This window comes from Seriola dumerili, unplaced genomic scaffold (assembly GCF_002260705.1).
Source record: "Seriola dumerili isolate Sdu_G_001 unplaced genomic scaffold, Sdu_1.0 BDQW01000035.1, whole genome shotgun sequence".
NCBI lineage: Eukaryota > Metazoa > Chordata > Actinopteri > Carangiformes > Carangidae > Seriola > Seriola dumerili.
This window is the reverse complement of record NW_019174290.1, coordinates 5,241,951-5,255,768: the sequence shown is the minus strand read 5'-3', so window position 1 is coordinate 5,255,768 and position 13,818 is coordinate 5,241,951. Positions and strand designations below refer to the sequence as shown.

Here is a 13,818-nt window from a genome sequence, read left to right as displayed (position 1 = left end):
ATCATATACATCATAAAATAATAAGGATTAATTATTAATTACTTGTATATGCATCAGTGTTGGAAAATTGCATCCTGCTTTTGCATACAATAGAGCCCTAATGCCATCCCCCATATCATCTGTCAGCATCTAGAGGTTATCTGCCAAGTTGATGAACAGAGAGATTGGCTATGAAACACAAGGTGTGACAGTATGGCAATATGTTATAGTATGCAGGCAGAGCTCATCAGGAAAGAGAGGACGAGCGGCTTTGTTCCAAATGTCACGATGCATATTTATGGGCACACTGGAGTGGCTCCTTGTATAAGCACCATTCACCATCTATCAAGCAAAACCACTACAGTGTCTCTTTGACAACTTGGTAGGATAGTGTCGTGTGACAAAACTGTGTAATTTGCTCCTGGCTTGAGCCAAATTTTCTTGTGAAATTGACATCTAGACAATAAAGAATGTTGAGGTTAAGAAACTGTAATTATTAGTTATGTGCACGTAATTATTTTCATGACAGGGTGTTTCTAGGGAAACCTATCCACACAAGCTTCTCAAATTGTTGTTAATAATTTATTTTAGGGTATTGTACATTGCTCTTTTTTTCCCTTAAAGTGAGAAAAGGGAACACTGAATGTGGAGATTTCAGATTGAGATATTAAAGGGAAGTGGTAGAGGATAAGGTGGCATGGGAGGGTGTCAGACAGAAAGATAGACAGACAGCCAGATACAAGCAGAGCCCTCAGCATAAGCTCCACTGAACTCTCTTTCCACTAAGGAGGATCTCAGGAGAGTTGTGTGCTGGCTGGGTGCGCCTGGGCCATTCAGCACAGGATGGGCAGTCTGACTGTCTGTCTGCAGTGCATCTCCTTAGGGAAAGAACATGGCTCCAGGGCTGTAGCTGATTTGAGATGGTCCCAGTACTAACCCCTGGGGGACACCAACCAGGCAGAATTGGTTCTCTGAACCTCTCTTTTCAGGCTTTTGCAAGCTGTGGAGAGACAGAACATGAGGAGGGCTTTCATCTTGACTGTGAGCAGTTCAGTGGATTTCCTCTAAATTACAGGGAGTGATTACATCCCACCTCGTCTGAATCGCGCCACCCCCTTCTCTCAGCATGGGGGCCCCAGGCCAGCCAACCGCTGTCAACTGTCAGTGCTCACAACTGAGTCATTAAGTGGAAGTTTTCATTGGCACGGAAATAATAAGGAGCAAAACCCAAAGCACAGGGACACTCGTCGCGCTCCCCTTGTGGATAATTCACCACAGCTTATAAATTTTCATTCTTTATTGTTCAGTTACAGTTTATGACAAAGGGATTCAGAATGCATATATGGGATATATAGTGGATGTGAAGACATGACCACCTGTTTTGGTAAGCACCTTTGCTGCTGCACAGTTAAATGAACAGAGGGCAGTCATGGAAAGAGTCACAAGAGCTTTGAACAAGTCAGCCATCTAAAACAACCCTCTGTGCTACAAAGGCAACAGATCCAAACATCAAGCCAGGCAGCTAAGGTTTCCTGGCCCCTTTTTGATGGAAGAAAGGTTTCCCATCACTTCCAAGCTATTACCTCCATACAGTTAGGGATTACATAGAAGCAAGACCGGGGATACTCTGTCTACCAATCTGTTTTTTTATTTGAAAACTCCCCCAAGCTTTCCATTATCTTCTCCATATCAAGCTTGACCTGAAGAGAAAACCTGGCTTCAGAAGGGTCAATGCAGTCTAGACTTTCTCCTCATCCTGCACTGCCAGCCCCCACCTCCACCCCCATCCTGCATATTGCTTTTGGATACAAGAGGGACGCACCCCCCACCTTCTTATTCCCATTCACCTTGAGCCCCTACCTCCTTTGGTCCAGTCCCCCATTTCCCACCTACAATAGCATCTCCCGTCACCATAATCTTTCTATTTCACTAGCCCGCCCCTTGGGGTTAAGGGGACTGGAGATGGAGACGGGATTTGTCTCTCAATTGACAGCACTACTGTTGTGCTTTCTGGCTGACCATTCTTGTACTGGACGGTCAGAGCATTTTTGAGGGAGAGTCACTCACTGTTTGTCCAGACATCCATATGTTTTAGATGTTTTTTGAACGTAGTTTGAGAAATTTGGCCTCATGGTGCTTACATGTGGAAGAGCCACACTGAAATGAGAGAAATACAATTACAAATACATACAAAAAAGTGATTGATGATATAGATCATTTGTGTGCAATAAAATAGATAGAATAACTACTGATTATAATGATGCTGCTAGTAATTAATGAAGCTATTGCTGCTGCTTCTACTATTTATCAAAACTATCACTTCTACTACTACTGCTAACAAAAATATAACTGATTATTATAGGAACCACATTTCCTATTTTTTGGTCACTTGTGGAAACAAGCTGTAAACACATAACCTTTTTTTTATTTTAGTTTAATTTAGTTCAGTTCAACACTGACATAATATCACCTTTTATATAAGTTGATATGTTGTACCTTGTCTGCAACAGTACACATCCAGCAGACAGATAGCATCCTTATTGTTTGTTTATCATATTTCTGGCCACCTGATGAATTTAAGTCCAATAGTTGTAACTCTCCTTTTATCTCTGTTTTGGTCTCCACCAATTCCCAAGGAAGATATTTGTCTCTTTAGCTATTAAATGCTCCTTTCTATTCACAAGCTAGTCACTTACTGTGAATGTCTGCTTCTTGGTGCTGGGCACTGTGTGTACAGTGAATTTTTTAGAATTTTTTTTTTCCTGAAAACAGTTGCCTGCTGTAACTAGAAACAATGAGCACTGAGCTGCTCCATAGAGCTGATGAGAACTGCAGAGTGGGATAATAGTTCTCTGTGGGTTTGTCAGTATGAGTGACGAGTGATAGTCATTTGATCCATTGTTAATATAAACACCTAAATAAGTAAAAACAATTAAAGTAAAACCTCACAAAAAAGAACAACATGACAAATAATAAATAATATGTAACTAATATAAAATTAAAATACATTAAGACAGAAAAAATACCTAAAGCAACAGGACACAAAACAGGTTTTGGAAGTTTACTGTTAAATAATATTTAAAATTGGTTTGAAACTAAAAGTAAAGACAAAGCCTACTAATGCTCAAGTATCTAACTGCTGTTACAGGGAATGCAAAGAAAGCTTGGCATTTTAGAGATCTACTCCTACACACTTTAATTCTAACTAATGTATAGGCAGCAGAATGAGTGGCCATCACTGACATGTAATCCATGGTAAAATGGGATGTCATGTTGACAATGATTTAAGACCACAGTGTCAATGTTTACAATTAACCCCCATTTCAGCTGAATTATTATCTGTGGTCAGTGAATTTTCTGCAGGTTACAAGCAAAACACACTTATCTCAGGGCCCCTGGATACCACGTCTGTGATCAGTCAGTTCACGCATATTTTCTTTTTGCCTGCCTAGTTACCAGCTGCATATTAGAGCTTCTACATCAAATGCCAGCGAGGATATAACCTTGGTCGTAAGTTTAAATTTCATTTTAACCACAAACTTTTATGACTTTATTATCACATTATTATTACATTATTGATTTTATTGTATTACGCAATTAAATAATGGGTAGTTACATTTGGTGTAGTTGGGGACAGAGCTGCATAATTAGCACGTCGCATTTCAAATAGCAAAAAGACCCTTTCTATTACGACTAAGGCCATGTATTATGATAACAAAGGACAAGTAAATGTAAGTGTACAGAGGTCATTTTTGAAGGCCACAGAGATAAACTGTTTTTTTTCTTTCCAAAAATTTCTTTCAAAGCAAGCAACAACGAAGGCAACAGGGGACAAAGGGAAAAAAAATCTTCATTGAATATTCATTAACCGGTGCCTAGGTGTATACATGGCTCTTAACCACTCTTGTTTATGACTTAAGGACTTGTAGTACTGACCTTAGTTTAACACAGCAGCAGATACCAAATTAACCTCTAGCCTCCACAGGGCTAGCCATGCCCTGCTAACAAGCAACCTGTCTAGACACACAAGAAGTACTTTATGATTCCACCTCTCACAATCCCTCTTTCTCCCACTGTCTCTCTCCCTCTCTGTTTCTGTTAACACGTACTGGCACATCCTCCCTCCCTCTATCCTCTTCTATCTTTCACCTCACCATTTCATCCCTATTTCCCCCCTACATCATTTTTCATGTACCTCCCAAGCTGTGCAGTGTTTGGGTCATGCACCCAGCAACCAGAGTTTTATCAGATGGTAGACTTTCTCTTATCCTTCACAACACAGCACAGCGAAAGTGGAATAAAATAGAGAAAAAGATCTGAAACCTCCAGGACGCTTAAATTCAGTCACACTATTAAAAAAAAAAAAAAAAATCATAATGTGTTTTAAAAATTATATTCATTTCAAAGCACATGTCCCTTTAAGAAATCTTATAAGATGATGTATATAATCTTAAATGTAATAAGGTCACATGGTATATGCAACATTGCTATAGCAGTATTATAATGATTTATGTTTAACAAATTAAAGTAAGCAAACAATCCTATAAATGAGAATTATTAGGCATCTCTCAATTAAAGGTGGACTTCATAGTTGAGGAAATTAAAATGCAATGCAATGCAATGTTATTTATACTGTGGCCTATTTATATTTATTTATTTATATATATTTATGTAACAGTTATGCTGGTATTATCCATTTCTTCCCTAAGAACAAGGTAGTGTTTTAGTTTAGTTTGAATGTTTTGTTTAAAAATGTCAGAAAATAGTGAAAAATGCTTGTTATAATTCCTCCTACGCAAAGTGATGTATTCATATTGTTTGTTTTATTCAACCAAGTGTCCGAACCCACTAAATATTCAGTTCACTATCATAAATATTAAAGAAAAGCATCAAATCATCAAATCACATTTGAGAAGCTGGAACCAGTAAATATTTAGAATTCAAAGATTCATCAATCATCAAAACAGTTGCCAATTCATTTTCTGTCAATCAACTAATTGATGAATGGGCTAATAGTTGCAGCTCTACTGTACTTACAGTTTGGCTTAAGATCCAGACATTGCTCTCCTCCTTGTACATCTGGTGCCCAGCTAAGAGTCCGCTGCCCAGCAGCAGCCAGTTTCCATCTCGGCTGTGAAAGTTTGTACAGGTTCGTGGAGGCTGTACTGTAAAAACTCAACATAGCACAGGAACGCAGGGACAAAATCCTCCCTCAGATTATGTGACACATATGTAGATCTGTGAAAGTGAGTGCATTCCAGGAATTGCTTTGATGAAGGTAAAACAAGGTCTGGGAAAATTCAGTGTTAGTTTTTATCAATTCCCCACATAGATGTTTTGTACCAAAGGTGTAAAATTGACATAGAGTTCATATGTCAGTTTAGTTACATTTAATTCAACTCTGTTACACCATAAGATCATAAATTATTTTCAAATGGGGATTAATGGGGATGAAAACAAAACATTTGTGTAAATAAGATTAACATAACTTTTTTCCCTCAAGATAATGCTGTGTCAGTTTTTGTGTATTTATACTTTATTTTGTTTTTTGTTTTTTGTTTGTTTTTAGTTGAAGTGACCTTTACTGCTTGTTTGAGGTTGTAATTTTGTATGTTTTTAAGTCTGATTTTAAACATCCAGAAGCTAAAAATATCTTGCTGTGGTCATGATCTCATTAGATGACTGGTTATATTAGGGAAAAATCTGAAATACAAAACACACACTTCAAAATTACCAAATACCAAGAGGAAAAGTCTGTCATACTAGAGTTTCATCAATCAACAATCAACAGAATGTAGATTACAGTGCATGTTTACTGTAATCTACATTCATCAAACACATCAAATAGACTGGCAGACATTTTCAGTGTAACTCTAAAATCATGATAAAATGGAAAGTAGAACATAAAATGGATTTCATTCTCTACCTCATCCAAATCACACAGATGACACTCTGTCCTCCTCTGGGACTGAGTGGAAGCGTCCAGTTTGCACAGCCAGAGGCAGAACACCAGATCTTAACTTAACACAAATAGATTTCTGGTCTCTGTTTTGCATAATATTTCTTCTGACTATTTTTCTGGTTAATTTTCAAATAGCAGATATATAAAATACAACAAACAGGACAAGGGAACCTATTTCTAAACATATCTACTGTTAACCAACTTTGCAGCATGTCACGCTATTGCCTTTGTATTTTAGAAGACTTGATAAGGATAAGGCTGACGATAATCTATATTTTCATTACTGTCGACAAATTTCATGAAAAGACCAAAAAAAAAGAAAGAAAAAAAAAGAAATGTACCACCGCGCAGTTTACAATTCGGTCCCCGCGCGGCTTCCGTAGAGTACACGCCGTTCATTGGTCTATGTCAAATACAAAACGTTTGGAGAACGTCAACCGGGTAAGTGAAATGCGATTACACATGCAGCTGCTGCAAATAACTACAAAAAAACAGACATTTCCCTGTGCTGTTCGGTCAGCTTCGTCTCCACTAAACGTATATAAAGTACTTACAAGTATAATGATCCTCCTACATCCTTAAATACCAGCATAATCATTAAAGAGTTGGCAGTTAGCGGGTTAGCTAATTAGCTAGCGGCTAACGCTACCTAGCCACATAGTATTATTGTATATCACATTCGCGTTTGGTGAAATAGATAAATAACTACACACATTGCTCATCGCAAACAAAACCCCACCGTTTGATTAAACGAATGAACACCTTCGAGCAATTGTCATGTTGTTGGTTTAATGCTCGTTTGCTTGTATGTTGCCAATGTAGCAAGTTGAAATAAACTGCGACTAAGACGTGAACATCTACTTGTCATTGTCAACCCTTTCAGATCACAGTCAAGATGAGTTTGAGAAAGCAGACCCCGAGTGACTTCCTGAAGCAGATCATTGGGAGACCTGTGGTCGTCAAACTAAACTCTGGTGTCGATTACAGAGGTAACGTCACAGCCTATCCAGTTGTTTACGCATCCTCATAAAAAACATGCATACACACACTCACTGTCTATCTGCAGGTGTCCTGGCCTGCCTGGATGGCTACATGAACATTGCCATTGAGCAGACAGAGGAGTATGTCAATGGGCAGCTCAAGAACAAGTATGGAGATGCTTTTCTAAGAGGAAACAATGGTAAGATGATTCAATTTATATTTATGTTTCACAGTACCAGTCAAGGTTTTGGAGACACTTATGGGACAGTGTGTCCAAACTTACGTACTGTAAACTTTGGCTCTTCAAGACTTGAGGCAATGGTGAATGTCAGAAATGCATGATTGTTTTCTTACTTTGTCATCTATGCACATGTATTATGATCACAGCACATGTGCTCACACAATGTAACATGTCTTATTTGAGCTTTATTCCTTTTCATAAGTAAGCAGTTTCTGGGTTTATGTGCAAAACAGACAAACAAAAAACTTATTTAGGACTTAATTAGGACTATAATGATATGTGTTTTTCTCATTTTCAAATAGCGATACACCTCATATTTATGATTCCACTTTCTTCACTTATTACCTCACGTGAGCAGCTTATTCATTAGTGATGAAGATAATGTTAAAATTAATTACTACTCTAGTGATATTTTGACCAAATTATGACATAAACCAGTGCTCTGATTACCAAAATTGCCAAGCAGGTAATTTTAGAGTAACCTGCTTGGTGAGGTCTAAGGTCATACTCTCTCTGAGGAAAGTTTGTAGACATAGACATCCAATTTAGTGTAAATGGTGATAGTGCATTGCCTGAATATTCCCTGGTATTTTATTTTGTCTATGAACAATGTTGAACTAAAAGGAGCTGTTGTTTGACTATTTCTATTCTATTATTATGAGCATTTCCAATAGGGTTGTTTATGGTGACGTCCCCTACAAGTCTGCCATAGTTTACACATCAAGTTTCTAGCATGCCTTTTTCACAGCAGATGTTTTGGCTTCATGGTGTAAAAAGAACAGGTGTCACTAATAATATTAGGTGTGAACATGTTGGTTTGGTTCTATTCAAATATCCCAGTAAACCATGACAGCGAGCCAGCATGCTTATTACCAGGACCCTGAAACTTCAGCTGACATCCACACTATTGGTTCTATCAAATCTACCAAATTTGAAAAAAATCTTATCCTGAATGGAAAATTAATTTTTTTAATTGCCTTTTAAATATGAGTATGTCAATTGCAGTGTTATTGATGCATGTCCATCACCTCTGTGTAATGATCTTTTTGGCATAGAAAAGGTGCTGGTTCACAAAATGTTTTGGGTAACAACCCAACAAACAAAATAGTTCTGTCACAGAAAGACCTGATGCACTAACATAGTTTTCTGATGTGGGTGCTCAAACATGTTTTTTGTCTGTTAACTGGCCTCATTTACATATTATTTAAAAAAAAAGTCTGAACTGTCTCTTTAAATCCATGAAACAGGCCTTGCCCTGGAATATTGATAATGTGGGAAGCTCAAAGCAACCGACATTAGGAGGTCTCCTATATTTTTTTTTTTCTTGAACATTGGCCAGCTATCCCTCTTTGATGAATTAATGATTTCACTACAGTCAGAACTTTTACTTTAAGAATCAAGTTCATATTTTAATCCATCTGTCTAGATTTTCCTGACTCCAGCCATGTATTGGATCTGTTGTATGAATCCCTCCTGAATATGAGTCATGCTGGCCAGCAGAGTGCTCATTGTGATAACAAGAACAAAAGCCATAGATAAAATAAAAACTAACAATCACTTAACCCAGCTGCTGCTTAATAAAGTCGACAGCCTTACACCTCTACCGAGAATCCCATAATAACTAACCAGTACAAAACATTTCAGAACTCTATGTATAGGAAGAGAAATGTGACTTTCACAATGAGATCGGCTTCAGTGGGTCAGGGTTTCCCCACAGAGAATTTATTTGGGGTCAGCCATGGGAAGTAGAAGGTGGGGTGACTGCAGACAGCACTGAGCATCAAGTCAGCAGTAAAGAACATCAGTTTCACATCCAACTACCAGTTCCATATGAATGCACCACTGTAGCAGGCTTTTCAATAAATATGCATTTTCATATGCATCTCCATAAAAAACAAAAATACGCATTTGACACCAAATTCCCTCAGCGTCTTATAACTTAGATTTTAGATCTTGATATTCTCAACCATTTGTTACTGAGATTACAATATGCTTTGCCCCTGGAAAGACATTTTCATTTGGTGCATGATCACGAGTTGACCATAAAACAAGAAATTATGTGTCAGGAAGTTTCAGAGTAGTTTCATTATGTTGCACTGTAAAACTGTAAATTTCAATACCTTTTCTTCTTTTCCTCTCTTCACAGTTCTGTACATCAGCACCCAGAAGAGGAAAGTTTAGTGAAGCTCCTTTTGTGTTTGTGTTTATTTGATGCGTCAGTGGACAATTGTCCTGTGTTTTTGGTTTTGTATAGCCTGAAGTCTTGAAGAATGTTTGTTTTTGTAAAAGTGGAATACATTAATAAATCCTGAGTTTTCATCTTTGTTTGATTTGGTGAACATTATTTACACAAGGGAAACTATAGAAACTATTTTTTTCTGTTCTCAACTTTCTAAAACACACTATACAACACTATAATTCCAAAAAGCCTAATCCTGAAAAAGACTTTCATTCTTGTGAAGAGTTCACACTGTAATATCTTGTGATTTAATTCTTGAATGTCTATCAGGCTTCTTCAGTGCCAGTGGGACTGTAGCAGTGGGATAAAGGTGGACTTTTTTTTCTTCTTTCACTAAATCACTCAAAGTTTATCCCTGGAGCAGGCAAAGACGCCCAAATCTACCACTGTTTTACCACAAGGCTTCAAAAGGATTAGAACATATTATTGTAATTTGTTAGAACTAATGTGCTAATTTTGTAATTGATCTTGATACGACTGGCCTGCAGAAACCCATTACTGAACAGCCCCTATAAAAATGTACTCATCATTACAAGTCATCTGATGATCAAATAAATCAAATAAAATGTTAATTCTAAATAAAACTTTGTTCGAGTAATGTTTCACGTGTAAACAGAATTTTTAAAATGAAAGCTTTTTGATTCTTATTTGGCTTTTCTCTCTCGTTTTCAAATTGAACATGAGTAATGTCACTAAAAGTATTCCTACAGCTCTGTATGATGACCCCACTTGATAGTTTTGTGATGATGTGTGAGTGTTTGCTTCAGTCTGGTAATGTACTTGCATCTGGACATTGCCGGTATCCACTAAAGTAAATCGTAGAGCATATGACTGCATGATACATATGAAAGTAATGTGTTGCTTGTTTTAATGGTGCATTATGAACAGACTTATGCACAAAAATCTTTCACTTGCTGGCCATTCAAATATCCATTACTGAATGACACACAAAGAGTATGACTGCAGGACTAATCTATAAATGGTGCCACCTGCAGGTTATGTCAGACTGCATTTACATGTAAACAGATCTATCAGATCAACTCCCACTGCCCTCTGCAGCAGTCCTCCATGTTTTAGTGCTTTTGAATGTCTCAGAACACACAGCTTACCTTTTGTCATCTGTGACTGCACACAGGTGCTCTTTGTTCCTAAGTCAGGTTGGGATTGGCTCTGCCGTCTCCGTTGACGTTGCCCTGTGAAAAGGAACACAGCAGCATATGCATGGAATTGGAAGTTTATTCCATTTTAGTGTGGCCTGTGATAATTTAGTAAATGAGTTCAAAAGTGGCATCACCTCATTACGCTAAGATAAGAACGCTATAAATATATGATTCATTAGGCTCTTAATGAGAAAGCTGTAGTGTGGAGGCAGTGGGGGGAATTCTTTTCCTTCCAAGGGTGGATTTTTGAGAGCCTTGTTTTCCAACCTGTACATGCGCACTCTGGCCCCTGGAAAGAGACAAAAGGCTGCCAAGGTCAGGCCCGACTTGAGAATGAAGGACACGTTATTGATCAAACTCTGCCGAGCTGCAGCTATAGAGAGGGAATGTTGGGGGGGATTGAGCTGCAACACAGACAAACACACACACAGGCAGACATAGGCACTGAGTGATGTGTACACAGAAACGCATTGTACACAGTGCAACACACAAAGAATCATTATGGCACCTAGTGAGGGTTAGTACAGGCAAATATTTACCCACTGGAATCATAACTGAGCCGCTGGCTGTGTGGCCTCGCAGGGAACCCAATTAATACCATTCACACAAATGACCTAGTGGCAGACATCATGGTATTGAACCATGTGCTTTTTTAAAAAAAAATGCTGAACTGATGTAGCCACTTTTTCATTTTGCATGTCCATGTGCATGTCAACATCTGAGTATTGATTTTAGCCTCACCAACCCCTTCCCAAACCCAGATTTTTTTTCTCTTTTGGATCATTGAAATAAGGAGGCTGATGAATGTGAAAAATCCAGCCTTTTTCCCTTGTTTGGCTTAGTTTGTGTAGGGCACTGGTCCCCACTCACCCCCATCAAAGCAGACTGGCTCAGGGTCTCGCAGAGGATGCTGCAGTGGCTCAGCGTTGATGTATGGAGGTGAGTGATGGAGGGGAGAGGACAAAGGAGGATAGGTGACAGCCTTGTTATGTAGAAGAAAAAGCAAGGGAAGACTTAAGTCTTACAGCACCACCAGCTGCCAGAGCGACAAAACTACAGTAGGAGACAACAGGAGCAAGGGAGGGAGGAGGGAAAGTGGAGAATGACTTTGACCCTGACTGATCACTGCAGCATGACTGTCTAGCCTTTTCACAAGGGATCAAAGGATGACAAGGACAACCTGAAAATCAGTGGGGTTTTTTTTGTTTTTTTTAAATGTTTGGCTGTACCATGTTCTCATTTGGAGGACATGTTTCTGTCTTCTATGCAAATGTATTCACTGTGTATCTTTTCATGTGAATGGTTTTGCCAGGGTTGATGGAGAGTCTACTACAAATCATTAATATTCAAGTTATCTTTTTCTCCCTTGTTGCAGTACAGAATCACCACATGGTAAATGAATGCATCATGTGCATGCACAAATAAAATAGTGTGGTAAATGCACAGGGTTGGACAAAACATCACAAACATCCGGCAATATAATGCAGCACAAAACCACAAATTACAGCTTAAAAAAATGGCCATTTGGTCATTTGGTAACCAACACCTCTCTGACTCAGGTTAAAAGTTAAACACAGATCATGTTTCTTGCATCACATTATACTGTCACTGTATCCTCTGCCTGTATGTATCGATGTAAGTAACACATACTTGTTTTTGCATGTGTAAAGAGGGGTGTATTGGGATCTGTGCTGCACTGTCCTGTGTGAACTTGACCAGCTTTAACCTCTGCCTGACAGCCTGTCATGTGCTTAGGATGTAAATGATGGCAGTGACCTCCCACACTGTGTGTCCGCTCTCACATTCCACTGGCTGGGTCAGAGGTCCTGCTAGGTTAGCACAGAATAAACAAACACCTTCGACACCGCGTAACAATGGCAGGCTAATGGTGAAAACAGCTGCTACTGATTAATAAACTGTACCCTGCCTGTTTGTCTAATAATCCATAAGTCAGTTAAGGCTAGAACCCTCATAATAAAGGGTGAAGTGTGTGTTACTGTGCATTGCTGATGTTTTTCAGAAGGCTCCCTGCTCTACTTTGTTGTCTTTCAGTAACCTAAATCCAAGTTCAAGTTTGATGGTTGTTTTGATCCTAATTGAGTATGAGGGCCTGTGCTGGCCTGTGCCGCTCTACAACCCTTAGGCTCTTTATTTAGCCCTGAGGACAGCCAACCTTGGCCAGAAATGTGACCCTTGACCTTCTTATCTGGAAGAAGCTATTCCCAGCATGGACAGGGGCTTCCGTGATTTATCTTGGCTCCAAATGGCAGCATGATGTAGATGGTAAGGTCAGGGGAGTGTAAGTAGGTACCCTTCAGGAGGCCAGAGAGCAGTACTGTTGCATTCGCGGAACATTTACTATGAGCGTGTTGCACAGGATCCAGGGCTGTGGACAGTAACAGACTTAAACACACCAGGCAGGAAAACTCTTGCGTGGTACAATAACATGATCCACGTGAGTCCTTGAACCCTGACCCCAAAAGGCTCTCCAGCTGTCCCACAACAGCAGGTTCTATTTTGGAAACACATTCACTTGAAATCTTACTACATGTTAACCATATTGTATTACTGACCGTGACCTGACCCACTTACACCACAATTAGATGGATGGATGGGAATACAAAGCACATCACCACTATTCTTCTCGACACGGTAAAACTTGTTCTGTTGTTTGTATGTTTTGCGTCACTAGTCTGTCTTCATCGTCACCGTCTTTGTCAGCAAAAATAAGTGAGGCTTCAGGGTCGGGGTAAAGTGTGGCATCTTCAATCGATGTCTCTATTCTGAAATGTAAAAAGAAACGCAGCTTTCTCTGAAGGTTTATTTAAGATTATTTCCTTCACATGTTTGATCTGGTGGAAAAAGCTCTAAGACACAAATGATACTTACGGGCTATCACACACTTGAGACTGAGACTGAACTCAGACTCAGGTTTCAAAAATGAAGATTTGAGACTTGACTTGATGAGGATCATGCTACGTGACTGAAATCTCCAGTACATCTACTAAATGGACCTTGAGGTGAGACTGTTTTGTCAATTGCACGTTCTGGTGTTAAAAAGGTGACATACTGTGGGTTTTGGAAAGACACGGCAGTGCCGGGCCGCCCCCGCATTGTCAAACAGATTAACTATTTAATTATTAGGCCCATTAATTGAAAGGACAATCTCTCAACTTTGAGAAAGACTGTCTTTATACAGCTTTGAAAGGAAAAGGCTCAAATGTCATATCATTTGAATAGTTAGTATTCAGAGACC

The 13,818-nt window shown here is 39.0% G+C and overlaps 1 protein-coding gene across 1 annotated transcript; it reads left to right on the top strand.

Moving 5' to 3' along the window:
* Positions 1-6,339: 6,339 nt before the first annotated feature.
* On the top strand, positions 6,340-9,531 carry lsm6 (LSM6 homolog, U6 small nuclear RNA and mRNA degradation associated). The gene is made up of 4 exons (XM_022738280.1): positions 6,340-6,382; positions 6,825-6,930; positions 7,008-7,121; positions 9,310-9,531. The coding sequence occupies exons 1-4, from the start codon at positions 6,347-6,349 to the stop codon at positions 9,342-9,344; spliced, it is 291 nt and encodes a 96-aa protein (XP_022594001.1). The 5' UTR covers positions 6,340-6,346; the 3' UTR covers positions 9,345-9,531.
* The last annotated feature ends 4,287 nt before the right edge of the window (positions 9,532-13,818 follow it).